The 15,298-nt window shown below is 42.2% G+C and overlaps 1 protein-coding gene across 8 annotated transcripts in view; it reads left to right on the plus strand.

Moving 5' to 3' along the window:
• Positions 1 to 15,298, plus strand: part of RALGAPA2 (Ral GTPase activating protein catalytic subunit alpha 2) — a 209,264-nt gene that overhangs the window by 78,794 nt on the left and 115,172 nt on the right. For all 8 annotated transcript variants that reach the window (XR_013840655.1, XM_079983435.1, XM_079983436.1 and 5 more), the window contains one exon: positions 1,422 to 1,577. Coding sequence is in view for 7 of the 8 variants with exons in the window: in XM_079983435.1 (XP_079839561.1) it covers positions 1,422 to 1,577 (156 nt within the window). In the remaining variant the exon portion in view is untranslated. The remainder of the gene's footprint in view (positions 1 to 1,421; positions 1,578 to 15,298) is intronic.

Raw genomic sequence — 15,298 nt, forward strand, 5'->3', positions numbered from 1 at the left:
AAGGTAAACGACGTTTCCGTGCGCTACTCTGGTTCGCCAGAGGCGGCTTAGTCATGCTGGTCACATGACCCGGAAGCTGTCTGTGGACAAACACCGGCTCCCTTGGCCAATAAAGCGAGATGAGCACCGCAACCCCAGAGTCGGTCACGACTAGACCTAATGGTCAGGGGCCCCTTTACCTTACCTTTAATGTACATGTAGCTATACAGTGGTACCTCGGGTTACATACGCTTCAGGTTACATACGCTTCAGGTTACAGACTCCACTAACCCAGAAATAGTACCTCGGGTTAAGAACTTTGCTTCAGGATGAGAACAGAAATCGCGTGGTGGCGGCGCAGCAGCAGCAGCGGGAGGCCCCATTAGCTTAAAATGGTACTTCAGGTTAAGAACAGTTTTAGGTTAAGAACGGACCTCCAGAACGAATTAAGTATGTAACCAGAAGTACCACTGTACTGACTATACAAATCTAAACATAACATCAACATAAGCCTTTAAAATTCTTTTGTTTCTGAATGTATGTTGAAACTTTTTTTAATATATTCATTAGTTTGGATTTGACCTAAATACAAAAAGTTCACAAGGGCTGCGATTTCAGTGACAGAAGCCTACATGTGACCACTACTCTTTATTAAGGATTTTTGAGTAAACTTCAGGAGTGCACATCACTCTATTCACATTATGGAGAAAGAGGAGACTGTTCCCTTGTGCCCTGTTTGAATGATGCCTGAAGTCCTGTAATGAAAGCAGAGTCAGCATCTACAGTAATTTAGTGAATTCTGTGCAACCAGCCTGTGATGTGCAAATTAATTGGTTAATTGGGATGTAAATAAGAATATATTAAGTTGCACTTAAGCTTTAATCTACTATTTTTATAATAAAGTGTGCTGTTCTGTCCTCAACGTCCCTTCCTTAGTGTTGGTATTTTACCGGTATTTATAATACAAAACGTTAATTATCAAACCTAATAATGGATTATATGCATTTGTGCTGTTCTCTTCATAGAAAGTTCTTTGATTCAGAGAGGCTTCTATGGATGGAAGGGCAGGTGCCATTTTTGCTGATTCTCTCTCTCCACTGCAGCCACACACTCCTCCTGTGTTTTTCCAAAGGGTCCCTCATTCCTTTAGAGCAATCTTCCCGGAGCTGCAGTGGAGGAAGAATATCTGAAAATTGCAACTCTCACCTTCTATTAGCTGAGGCCTTTGCTGGATCAAAGCTATTTTGTTTGTGGGTGAGAAATGTTGACGTTAAGTTCCATAAAAGTTCCAAATCATAGAAAATGTAACTTAAAATGTGCCCTTTATCATCTTGAGAAGGATGTCTTGAACAGTTGTCTTTGTTTCATATATTGTAATACAATACTCATGTTCTGATTATTTAGAAGCTGTCTTATTCATAAAACATACTCTTTTATTTTAGGCTACCACCTTATCAGATGAATATAAGGAAGGGAAGCTTCAAGCCTACAAACTGATATGTGCTATGATGGCCAGACGCCAAGATTTTGTGCCAAATCCTGACTACCTGGTGCACTTTTATCTTGTCATGCATATTGGATTAACTAGTAAAGATCAGGTACAAATACTATATTTCTAGTTCTGAAAACTGAACTGCGTTAATTTAACATGCTTTCTAAGGTTTGGATCCCGAGCCACAGTATGGCTTGAGACCCTGGTGGGATTTACCAGTTCTTCCCTTCCCCTCCAACCTACTCCCCCTTTTCTGGAGGTTCCCCCAGCCCACCACAGTATGATGGTGTGATGCAGCAAAGAGCTGCAGGGGGAATCTATGCTAGTTGTTTTCTTTTGTTTTGCTGGCACTGTGTATGGGACATCCCTACTGGTGCATGGGGAATTGAGATCCAAGCCACTATCTCTTTGGTTACTAATGAAAACTGAATGACTTGGAGATTTCCATCAAAAATGGCTTCTGGATGTCTCTTTCTATTTCATGCAGGTCCTGCAATCTGTCCATTCATTATGTGAAAATTCAGTTATCTGAACATAAAGAATTCTGCCCAAACCTCACTATACACACTGCAGATTCAGATAGCCAAACAGCTAGAGTTTGCCCCCTCCCTCCCTCCCTTCGTTCCTTATTTGTTTGTGGTTTGTTGGTCAGTGGCAACCATTTTCTCATTCTTTCATATGTATGAGAGAGGAAGTGGAAAGAGAGATGGGACAAATCAGGTTTGTTTGTTTTTTTGTCTTTCTTTTGCCGGTTGGCTAAAGCCCTTTTAGAAACAAACCATGATGGGGGAAGGGGAAAAGATCACAAATTAGAATTGTTCCCATAGGAAATAATTGAAATTGTCAGCTCATTATGCAAACACCCGCCTTACAGATGATTTCCTGGGAACACATTGTGTTCGGTAAGTGGGACCTGTGTGATAGCCATTAGTTCCTGGTGTGAGGTAGGTGCTACACAGCACTTTTAAATGGCAATATTTATGCTCAGGAGGCTTCTCAAGCAAGTAAGACAAGGTGAAGGAAAAAATTAGAGCTTGGAAATAAGTAGAGCATGTTAGATAGAGGAGGTTTAATTGTGTAGAAAAAATAAGGCTGCAGAACTTCAAGGAAAGCTGCAGGGAAAAAATGAGTTAACTAGATTTGAAGGTGGCATATTGGACAGAGAAAGTGAATCAGTTTCAGGTTTGCCAATGGTAAAGCAGGAAGTGAAAGTAAAGAAAAGAGGACCAAGAGTAAAGGAGCTCTACAGAGCACAAAAAATGAAGAGTTTAAAGAGAGATTTGAGAGTGCACAAATTGTCATCTCATCTGTCCTCCCAGTTGAACGACGTGGCCCCGGGAGAGAGGGAAAAATAGTGGAAGTGAACAGCTGGCTTCGCAAATGGTGTAAACAGGAACGGTTTGGATTCTTAGATCACGGACTGCAGTTTCTTGAAGATGGACTTCTGGCAAGCGATGGGCTGCACCTCACAACGGTTGGGAGGAATGTTTTTGCCAAAAATCTCAGAAACCTCATCAGGAGGGCTTTAAACTGACTAATGTGGGGGAGGGAGACGGTGCTCCTGAAGGTAGGAGTCTATCAATTGATGAAGATGATCATCCAAATGTCATAGACCAAATGGAGCAAACAGCACGCAGACCTAGTGGTGGGAGGAAAAAATCCTTAAATAAAAGACACGGGGGAATGATTAATGGACTTCAATGTCTGTACACTAATGCGCAAAGCATGGGAAATAAACAAGATGAGCTTGAGCTCTTGGTACAGCAAACTAAATATGACATAATAGGCATCACTGAAACCTGGTGGGATAAGTCCCACGATTGGAATGTAATAATGGAGGGATACAATCTATTTCAGAGAAACAGACCAGACAAGAAAGGAGGAGGAGTGGCGTTATATGTCAGGGATGTGTATACCTGTGAAGAGATCCAAGATTTAGAACCTCAAAGCCAAAGTGAGAGCATTTGGGTCAAAATTAAGGGAGAGAAGAATAACAGTGACCTCATTGTGGGAGTTTACTATAGATCCCCAAGCCAAACGGAGGACATAGATGATGCCTTCCTGGAACAGATGGCCAAGCATGCAAAAGGAAGGGAGATAGTAGTAATGGGGGACTTCAATTACCCGGATATTTGTTGGATGTCAAACTCAGCCAAGAGCATAAGGTCAAACAGATTCCTCACTGGCCTTGCAGACAACTTCGTTGTCCAGAAAGTGGGAGAAGCAACAAGAGGAACAGCCATTTTAGATCTGGTCCTAACCAGTGTTGATGACCTGGTTAGTGGGGTAGAAGTGGAAGGATCATTAGGCGCGAGTGATCATGCTCTTCTGAAGTTTACTATACAGCGGAAAGGAGCAGCCAAGCATACTAGGACTCAATTTCTTGACTTTAAGAAAGCCGACTTCATAAAACTTAGGGAAGTGCTGGGTGAGATCCCATGGACAGTAATACTAAAAGGAAAGGGAGTTCATGATGGCTGGGAGTTTGTTAAGAGGGAGATAGTAAAAGCACAACTTCAGGCAATACCAATGAGACAGAAACATGGAAGGTGCCTAAAGAAGCCAGGATGGCTATCTAAAGAACTTTTAACTGAGTTAAGATTAAAAAAGGATGTGTACAAAAAATGGAAAAGGGGGGAAACCACCAAAGAGGAATTCAAACAAATAGCCAGCACGTGTAGACACAAAGTCAGAAAAGCTAAAGCACAGAATGAACTCAGGCTTGCTAGAGAGGTTAAAAGCAACAAAGGAGAGGAGAGAAGGAGGAGAAGATGGTAAAATGCAAACAGGGGACACAGAAAGGGCTGAACTCCTCAATGCCTTCTTTGCCTCAGTCTTCTCCGATAAAGAAAACAATGCCCGACCTGAAGAATTTGGAGCAAATGATTCAGCAGAGGAAACACAGCCCAGAATAACCAAGGAGATAGTACAAGAATACTTGGCTAGTTTAGATGTATTCAAGTCTCCAGGGCCAGATGAACTGCATCCAAGAGTATTAAAAGAACTGGCAGATGTGATCTCAGAACCACTGGCATCTTTGAGAATTCCTGGAGAACAGGCGAAGTCCCGGCAGACTGGAGGAGGGCAAATGTTGTCCCTATTTTCAAAAAGGGGAAAAGAAAGGACCCAAATAATTACCGCCCAGTCAGTCTGACATCAATACCAGGGAAGATTCTGGAGCAGATCATTAAGCAAACAGTCTGTGAGCACCTAGAAAGGAATGCTGTGATCACCAATAGTCAGCATGGATTTCTGAAAAGTAAGTCATGTCAGACTAACCTGATCTCGTTTTTTGACAGAATTACAAGCCTGGTAGATAACGAGGAATGCAGTGGATGTAGCCTACCTTGATTTCAGCAAGGCATTTGACAAGGTGCCCCATGATATTCTTGTAAAGAAGCTGGTTAATTGCGGTCTTGACTATGCTACCACTCAGTGGATATGTAACTGGCTGACTGACCGAACCCAAAGGGTGCTCATCAATGGTTCCTCTTCATCCTGGAGAAGAGTGACTAGTGGGGTGCCACAGGGTTCTGTTTTGGGCCCGGTCTTATTCAACATCTTTATCAACGACTTGGATGATGGACTCAAGGGCATCCTGATCAAATTTGCAGATGACATCAAACTGGGAGGGGTGGCTAACACCCCAGAGGACAGGATCACACTTCAAAACAACCTTGACAGATTAGAGAACTGGGCCAAAACAAACAAGATGAATTTTGACAGGGAGAAATGTAAAGTATTGCACTTGGGCAAAAAAAATGAGAGGCACAAATACAAGATGGGTGACAGCTGGCTTGAGAGCAGTACATGTGAAAAGGATCTAGGAGTCTTGGTTGACCACAAACTTGACATGAGCCAACAGTGTGACGCGGCAGCTAAAAAAGCCAATGCAATTCTGGGCTGCATCAATAGGAGTATAGCATCTAGATCAAGGGAAGTAATAGTGCCACTGTATTCTGCTATGGTCAGACCTCACCTGGAGTACTGTGTCCAGTTCTGGGCACCACAGTTCAAGAAGGACACTGACAAACTGGAACGTGTCCAGAGGAGGGCAACCAAAATGGTCAAAGGCCTGGAAACGATGCCTTATGAAGAACGGCTAAGGGAGCTGGGCATGTTTAGCCCAGAGAAGAGGAGGTTAAGGGGTGATATGATAACCATGTTCAAATATATAAAAGGATGTCACATAGAGGAGGGAGAAAGGTTGTTTTCTGCTGCTCCAGAGAAGCGGACACGGAGCAATGGATCCAAACTACAAGAAAGAAGATTCCACCTAAACATTAGGAAGAACTTCCTGACAGTAAGAGCTGTTCAACAGTGGAATTTGCTGCCAAGGAGTGTTCCTGCTTGGCAGGGGGTTGGACTCGATGGCCCTTGTGGTCTCTTCCAACTCTATGATTCTATGAGTTCTACATCAAATTAGAGAAGAGAAGCCAACCAATCAAAAGCAAAGTAGATTAAGACACAAACTGATTCTACTTAAGAAAAGTACTATAGAAAAAGGTATTCCCGCTAATTTCAATAGGTAATAGATTACAAAAATCTTCAATAGTGCAAATTTTAAGTTATAAACCATATCAGTATTGTTCCACATTGCCACTGCCTTTTCAAAAAAATTCTCTTTTATACCTCTTGGTGGCAGTCTTGGCTTCAAGTTTTCCAGTTGGTAGCTATGGGATTCTAAGAGCCCATTGCGTTTTTGCTTTTCAATGGTAAAAGCTCAACAGTGTCCAATGCATATATACTTGCTGTATTTTTATCTAAATTGGCTAACCTGTGGCCCTCTAGATGTTGCTCACTTACAACTTCCAGCAACCCTAGCCAGCATGACCAGTGGTTAGAGATGATGGGAGTTGTAGCACAACATCTGGAGGGACAGATGTTAGTCACCTCTGATCTAAATGCTGCATCAGCTGAGCAGCTTCAACAAGCCTTTAGGATTCTCCAGGGTCCTCCCCACTTACGTGCATTTCACTGATGCGTGCGGAGGCCCAGAACATAACCCCTGCGCAAGTGGGGAGTCTCCTGTACATAGAAGTAGAAAGCATGAAGAAAAACATTTTTAGGAAAAGACCAGCACCGACTTAGGAGCTTCCAAGACTTATGGAATATTGAGGGCATAAATAAAAGAAAACTGTACAGAAACTAATCTCTTTCAGGGATAGGAAACTCCTGGGTTCACACTGAATGCCAAAGATAGGAACTGTTGTCTTGGTTGGTATTGATTCTGCTTTGGCATAACAAATGTGCTGCCTAAGCTAAATTCTTAGATTTCTCCATTGTTTTCTATGGGCAACTCTTGTTTTTGCCCTGTGGGAGGGGACATGCTTCTGTAGGGGAAACATTTAGCATACCGTGCGTCTTTATAGGTTGTAAGTCTGTGGGCATGAAGTAGCTTGTTTTTCTTGAAATTATGCAAGATGTTCTAAAAAGCTTTTCAGTGGCAGGGTAAAAAGATTGTAAATAAACACAATTGTTTAGAAAGCATATGCGGGCTTCTTATTTACATGGGACAGAGAAATTTTCAATGCAATTGCTTCTGAAAAAGGAAGGGTTAAACCTTTCCACTTTGTGCACTCCTCATGCTAACCAGAACCCTGTAGCTGCAAGCCTTCAGAGTGCCATGTTTTCCTTTGCACCTCCTCAAACTGCCCCCTCCCCTAGTCCTCAACAGCACTATAAGGCTCCTGTCCCGGGCTAGGTGGAGCTCTCCTAGGGAACGGGGATAGACTGCGACATTGCATCTCTCACTTGTTCTCTCCACTGCTGAGCTTAGTTAACTGAATTAACGAAATCTTTAAAAGGCAAATAAATCCTTAAAATATTTAAAATATCCTGTTGTGAATAATTTTGGTTTATCTTCTGACCTATACCTCTCTGATATCTCTTAGTAATTGCAAAATATTTCCTGAAACATGTTGATATTTCCTGAAACATGTTGATATTTGCTGTACCTTGCTTATCCTCAACCTTGCACACCAACCTTAGACACATCAGCCATAAGACTTTATAAGACCGCCCCCATTACACCCCATTCCAACCCCCATTCTGCCTACTTTCTGCCCACTTCTGGGTCCAGAAGGTCCCGCACGCCAGCGTTCGTGTGTCAATTGGACACACACAAACTAAATCTTAAAATTAGGACCAGAACCACTATAATACACTGTCCTCAATTCCCATTTCATGGAGCATGATACCATGGTCCATGGGGTCAAAAGCTGCAGAGAGACTGAGAAGCAGAAGCCAACCCGCTTGCCCTATCAAAACAAACTGTGTCATCTAAGAATGCTTACAGCTGCCCCACTGCAACTCACCTTGCACAAGAAGCGGATATTTGTGACTGGTCTATAGTTATTCTAGTCCAACAAGTCCAGGGCTGGTGTCTTTAGGGGTGGTCACACCACTGCCACTTCAAGGCAGCCGGCATCACCCCTGTTATGCAGTATAGTGTTAACCACACTCTGGACCCAACCAGGCAACTCCTCTCTGATAGATCTAATAAACCAGGCAGGGCAGGAGTCAATAGGGCACATTCACAACTGTATAGCCGCAAGTACCTTGTCCACATCAGCTGATTGCATGAACTGAAACTAACTCCACAACAAACACATCACCAACTATGACACTGGGTACTTTAGGGTCATTTCATATTTCATAAACATTTTAATGGATAACAGAGTTTACCAGTAAAATAGTAAAATGTTATCCTCTAAACCTACCAAGACATAAATTATAATTAAATATTCTAGGGCAATGATTGTAGTGGTAAATACATCCTATAAGTACAAAAGTAGGAGCTACTCCATGCTCATTCTTCGCTACTTAATTCATCATAGTAGCACTATAAACAACCGTCCCTCGAATGTGTTTCCACACTAGACAGATTCAAGAGTTTCCATTTAAACTTTTTATCCACCATAGCTAGAAGCCTGCTTCTCAGTCTGAACGTCTGCACCCCTGTCCTGAATGCTGGCTACAAGCATTCTTTCTGATAAGTGTCTCTCGCCTACCAGGAGGGCCAGAATTTACTGTTCCATCCCTCTTCCCACACAATTCTTACTAGAATCGCTCCCTCACTCATTTCCCCGCACATGATGCCCCAAAAGGACAGCAACCAAAAAGCCATGTCCATTTTCTGTTGCCATCCTTGTAGCAACTCAGTTAAAATAACTGTTCCCTTTCATTCTGCTAATCTGAAGATGGTAAAATGTGATCTCGTCTTGAACAACAAAAGATACCCTCCAATGTGATCCAAGTTTCTACATTGCAGTAAATATGAGATGACTGTGAACACCATCCTACTTTGTGCCTTTAGTAAATTTTCTATATGGTGTGTGGGGTGAATTTAGCAAAATAATTTTCATCTATATGAATAATTTTTGGCAGTTTGTATACTTGTTGATATGTAAAAACAGCAACAACCCAACACCCTTTTACCTATTGTTTTACTTTATTTGTTTATTTAATACCCACCCTTCACCACAAGGTCTAACAACATTATTTTAAATGTGGTATAAACAGTTATGTTGTAAAATCATTTATCATTTTGTATTAGAATAATTTTAAATGGCGATCAGTATATGCTGGTTATGTGTGTGAGTAGTGTGTAGTTGTAATAGCTATTTAATACCTTGTTGCATTCATTTTTATTCCCAACCCGTGTACACTGAGGTAGTTTATGAAGTAATCTTGACATACCAAATGACTTTGGAGGAGTCATTTGGTTTGTGCTCCATAATTCTGTCCAGTGGTAACCTTGGCTGGTGAATTGCATGTAAGGGCTTTCTGAACTTTTTATTTATTTATTTTTTTGCCAATGTGGAAGATATGGAGGCTTTGTGATGCTTGGGAAGAATTCATAGCTGATTTTCTTTTTCTTTCTGCCATTTCTTCATTTACTCTAGCAACAAGCTTTATAGTTAGGAGAATATTCCTATGCAATCATTGTAGTATTTGCGTTCTGCTTGAGAAATCATATGCACTCTTGATCAGATCTAGGACTTTGGGAATTTAAACTGCCAAATTCTGACACCTTGACATCCATGTTATGCAAATAGCACTTTTCCATATATCCATATAAGGCATTGTTTAATTACAATTTGCAAAAAAAAGTCAAAGGTGTTTATGTAGTTCAAAATATTTTTATGTATTTGTTTGTAAGGCTCAAGGAAAGTATTGAATCACTTTCATGTTGCCCTCCTTAGAATTTGCTCCTAACACTGCAGCCTCATGTAATTTATACAAGCAAGTTAAGTTAGATGCAGAGGAAACAGCAAATTTTACTTTATAAACCTAAAATGCCCAACAATGGAGACAGTGTACAGAAAATAGCTAGATTTATTATACAAACTGAGATATGTCAGATAATTTGTCCCACATAATATTTGTTCTTGATAAACCTTTTATCTATATGTTTGGAAGATCTTAACTGGTTTCTTGGGTGTATCATATTTAACAGACTGATTTGCTAGCCATTTTAAATGTTGACATTGCTTTGCTACCATGTCTATCATAGAGGGTTTTTAAAAAACTTAAGAACGGCAACAAACAGTTTATGAACTGTGTAGCCTGATCTGAAGTTGAGAAAGTAGAGTGTAGTTCTAAAAATCCCACCACAGCTGCCACTTAATTTAAATGTCTCATTCCCTTTTTATAAGGAAAATATGCTAAGCTCTTCAGTGACTGAAATTTTGTCCTTTTCTACATAATTAAGGGCAGGAATTAATCTGCAAAAATGCCAGCTTGTTCATGGTGAGGAACAACTCAGTCTTTCTGAGGACAGATGGTAGGTTATCAAGTTACATATATACATGGCAATAGGTTGAACAAGAATAGGAAAGGGGTACTTTTATAACTGACCTTTCTGTGAACTTGAATCAAGTGAGAGAATGTTTTTAACTGATCTTGCAATATTTTATTTTCATCAATACTTCGTTTGCAGTATTTCTAGAGATTTAAAGAGTTCATCCATTTTGTTCTGACATAAACAGGAGATCCTTCCTCCCATTTATGACACTACACAGCATCGTTCTGAATTGCACTGGTTCTTTCTGCCCTTTTCCATAACAACATCTACACTAAATTATACTGCAATTATATAAACAGTAGAAATGCTTCCAGACAAATCTCTCATTTTACATTTTCATTTCAGGTAATTGTTGAATAATTTGGAACCATAATGAACCAAAATTATTTTACACATTTATAGATCAATTATGAAAGAGGAAAGGGGGGACCTGTACAAATTGTAAATCAATTTCTATTGCCATCGCTATGTGCCTTGCTTACTGCTTATGGTTTTCTAGTTACTGTGTACCTAGCATTCAGTTAAAATGATTGATTTACTAGGCTCTAAGCTTCAAAATGCTGTTTGCTTTTATAGAATTGCATTTTGAAGGAAACAACCTAGTGTATTTGAACTATCTGATTGTGTGTGTGTGGCAAAATCACTTAAGCATAAAACAGATGTTCATGTTGCTGCTTTCCTGTGAGGCACAATCTTTTCATAATTGCCATTTCACCACATTTTTTCATAAAATGCATATTTGTAATCATTAAATATTTGAATGTTCAGCAGAAAGAAGTTGGTTTGGTTACCTTCACTCAGTCTTAGTCCATAACGTAAATTTGAGCCACAAAGGCTTATCTTTGAGAAAGTCTCCATGAAGGCTTATTTGTGGGTCATACATGCCTTTGACTCTTGGAAATGATTAGAACAAACTTTTGAATAATTAGTCAAAGTGATCCAAATGAAAATGGTGTATAACTTCCAACCAGGACTAGACTAAAGCTGGCTAAACTCAGGGTAGGTTTGCACAACTGGCTTTATCCCTCAGAAAGGTCATATTCGCAGACATCTTGTGACTATTGATCTAAGTCGGTGGTTTTCAACCAGTGTGCCATGGCACCCTGGGGTGCCTTGAATGATGATCAGGGGAGTTGCGGACAACACTGGACTCTGTGCTTTCCTTTCCTTCCCTCCCTCCTCTGATGCCCTTTCACGTCTCTGCCTTTCAAAAGCTTGCACAGCTGTCTATTGCAGTAACCCTGGCTATAAGCTCCGCAGGCGAATGGTGCCTCTGGGAGGCACCTCTCTTTGGGGCGGGGGGGGGGGGCAGCTCAGAGACCAGGGACAGCAGCAGCAGCTGCCCAGAGAACTCCCAAAAACAGGGGAGGGGAGAGGAAGTTGAGGGAGCACAAGGGAACATGCTTGAAAAAGGGGGAGAGGCTGCCAGCTCTGCAGGCAAGGGGTGACATAGCTGGGCTCTTGAGCCCCACAGGGTTCCACAGAAAGAATGCAGTTGATTAAGGGAGCCATGGACTCAAAAAGGTTGAAGATCTTTAATCTAAGTGGAAATGGGTGAATCCAAAACTTCCCACTATCTGTGAATGCCATAATGTACAAATTCAGTAAATCTAATTATTAAATAATTACTTTCTTTGCATTGGTCTGCAAAAGCAGTGTGCACTGAATGCTTCCTACAAGCCTATCATGTAATTGCGCTCACAATGAGTAAATGGCAAATTCACTTTGTGGTTGGATGTTGCAGCTTTAATTTTTTGGTTTACAGAATTTGAGAATGCATTCAGCTTGATCTGACTTTACTCCTGAGTGCTTTTGATGCACTTAATATCCACATGATATTTTAATAAGTGGGGAAAGGATGTTAGAAATCCTCAGACCTTGTTCTAAGTCCTGGGTTACAACCTGTGTCCTGGGTTATAAAATGTAAAATTGCAAGTTTCTCTATACAAAAATAATTCCCTGCAGTGAGATGCTGAGTAGAACTGCCTCCAACTACACAGACACCTGATCCCAGACTGATGGGAACTGAGCCCCTAGCCACACGGGGGACACAAACCAGCCCTGATTCAACTGACTATCAGAACACCATATCATATTCTGTCATGGAACATTGCAGGCTGGGGCAATAAGAAGGGAGACCTAGACCTAAACAATTATTTACGCGTTTAAAAAGTCCCGTACTAGAGGGATTCAGCACCTTTCATGAACCAGCATTCAAAATCAATCCTAATGGTCGCTATCAAGCAGGCCTGACTTTATACATATATACATATATAAAACCTCATTTGGCCCTCAAATTGAAATATCCAGCTCCATGCCCTCCTTTAGCCCAATCTTTGCTACTCAGTCTATCCAACTCCAACATTTTATTAATTAACACTTACTTTCTGCCATGTAGAAATAGGAAGGAACTGACAAGCCAATGATCTAGTCTTTCCAATTGAATGAATGAATGAATCTTTATTTGCGTCAGCCATTGGTCATAGCAATAAAACAATAAAACGTTATACAAAGAATAGAAATAAAAAGTCAATTATATAAAATACGGTACATTTTAGGGTTTTGAATCAATAGTCAAATAGTGGATCCTATTCTGATTGCCCAACTAATAACCTTGCAACCTTTGCTGTCACCTGCTCATCTTGATCTGCCAAGAGAAAGGACACTGTGGCAGTGGTTGGGCGACCCGGAATGGACAATAAAAGAGGGGTGATAATTTCATTCCTCAAGTCTTAATCAAGAGTGCAAGCCAGAAGGGCATGTGCCCCCGATTTGGTACTGCCATCTCTACAGGGACATAAGCGTTTTGTGTGTGGAATCTGTTGGAATCGTCTCTCAAGTACAGCCAAGGACAATATATTCAAACTTGTGAGAGTAAAAGTGCATCTATATTTTAGAATTGCTAAGTTATGCAAATAGGATGCCAGAGAGTCGAAATTGGAAGGTGGAAAATAGTCATACCATGGGCAAAATTTCCTTTTTGTGGCCAAGTTGCTCTGATGCTCGATATTGTTTAGGCGCTGACAAATTAGACTTGTTTGCTTTACTAAAACCCAAAGTGAGTAGCTGTTGTGGTGATAAAACACAAGAGTGAAGTTTTTGTTATATGTTATTACTGTTAACCAGAGGACTATACCTAAATACATGCCTATATTGATTTTTCCTGGTATCAGAGACTGGTATAACTTAAGTCAAGAATCTGGCATACATAGAGTTGCTGATTAAAGGAATTTTCTCTTGTCAGATTAATTGGTGACCCTGTCTAAAGGTTTTTGCCCTGTATTTGCTTGAGGATTGCTCTGTGATTTACTCCTCTGTCTGGCTTCATCTTTGAGGGTCTAATGTTGAATAGTCCTGCCTTGTGCCAGAGGTTGGATGAAGAAGTTCAACTTATAATAATAATAATTTATTATTTATACCCCGCCCATCTGGCTGGGCCTCCCCAGCCACTCTGGGCGGCTTCCATAAAAACCAAAAATACAGTAAAATATCACACGTTAAAAACTTCCCTGAACAGGGCTGCCTTAAGATGTCTTCTGAATGTCAGGTAGTTGTTTATCGCTTTGACATCTGCTGGAAGGGCGTTCCACAGGGCGGGGGCCACTACCGAGAAGGCCCTCTGCCTGGTTCCCTGTAGCTTTGCTTCTCGCAATGAGGGAACCGCCAGAAGGCCCTCGGCGCTGGACCTCAGCGTCCGGGCAGAATGATGGAGGTGGAGACGCTCCTTCAGGTATACTGGACCGAGGCCGTTTAGGGCTTTAAAGGTCAGCACCAACACTTTGAATTGTGCTCGGAAACATACTGGGAGCCAATGTAGGTCTTTCAAGACCGGTGTTATATGGTCTCGGCGGCCGCTCCCAGTCACCAGTCTAGCTGCCGCATTCTGGATTAGTTGTAGTTTCCGAGTCACCTTCAAAGGTAGCCCCACGTAGAGTGCATTGCAGTAGTCCAAGCGGGAGATAACCAGAGCATGCACCACTCTGGCGAGACAGTCCACAGGCAGATAGGGTCTCAGCCTACGTACCAGATGGAGCTGGTAAACAGCTGCCCTGGACACAGATTTGACCTGTGCTTCCATGGACAGCTGTTAGTCCAAAATGACTCCCAGGCTGCGCACCTGGTCCTTCAGGGGCACAGTTACCCCATTCAGGACCAGGGAATCCTCCACACCTGCCCGCCTCCTGTCCCCCAAAACCAGTACTTCTGTCTTGTCAGGATTCAACCTCAATCTGTTAGCCGCCATCCATCCTCCACCCGCCTCCAGACACTCACACAGGACCTTCACCGCCCTCACTGGTTCTGATTTAAAAGAGAGGTAGAGCTGGGTATCATCTGCATACTGATGAACACCCAGCCCAAACCTCCTGATGATCTCTCCCAGCGGCTGCATGTAAATGTTGAAAAGCATGGGGGAGAGGACAGAACCCTGAGGCACCCCACAAGTGAGAGCCCAGGGGTCTGAACACTCATCCCCCACCACCACTTTCTGAACACGGCCCAGGAGGAAGGAGCGGAACCACTGTATGACAGTGCCCCAACTCCCAGCCCCTCAAGACGGTCCAGAAGGATGTTATGGTCGATGGTATCAAACGCCGCTGAGAGATCCAGCAGAACTAGGAAACAGCTCTCACCTTTGTCCCTAGCCCGCCGGAGATCATCAACCAGTGCGACCAAGGCAGTTTCAGTCCCATGATGAGGCCTGAATCCCGACTGGAAGGGATCCAAATGGTCCGCTTCTTCCAGGCGTGCCTGGAGTTGTTCGGCAACCGCTCGCTCAATCACCTTGCCCAAGAATGGAAGATTTGAGACTGGACGATAGTTGGCCATCGTGGCCGCATCTAAAGATGGTTTTTTAAGAAGCGGTTTAATAACCGCCTCTTTCAGCGGGTCTGGAAAGGCTCCCTCACGGAGGGAAGCATTCACCACCCCACGAAGCCCATCGCCCAGTCCTTCCCAGCTAGCTTTTATAAGCCAGGATGGGCAAGGATCCAGGAGACAGGTGGTTGGTTTCACTCGTC

The sequence above is a fragment of the Podarcis cretensis genome (genome assembly GCF_951804945.1).
Source record: "Podarcis cretensis genome assembly, chromosome: 7".
NCBI lineage: Eukaryota > Metazoa > Chordata > Lepidosauria > Squamata > Lacertidae > Podarcis > Podarcis cretensis.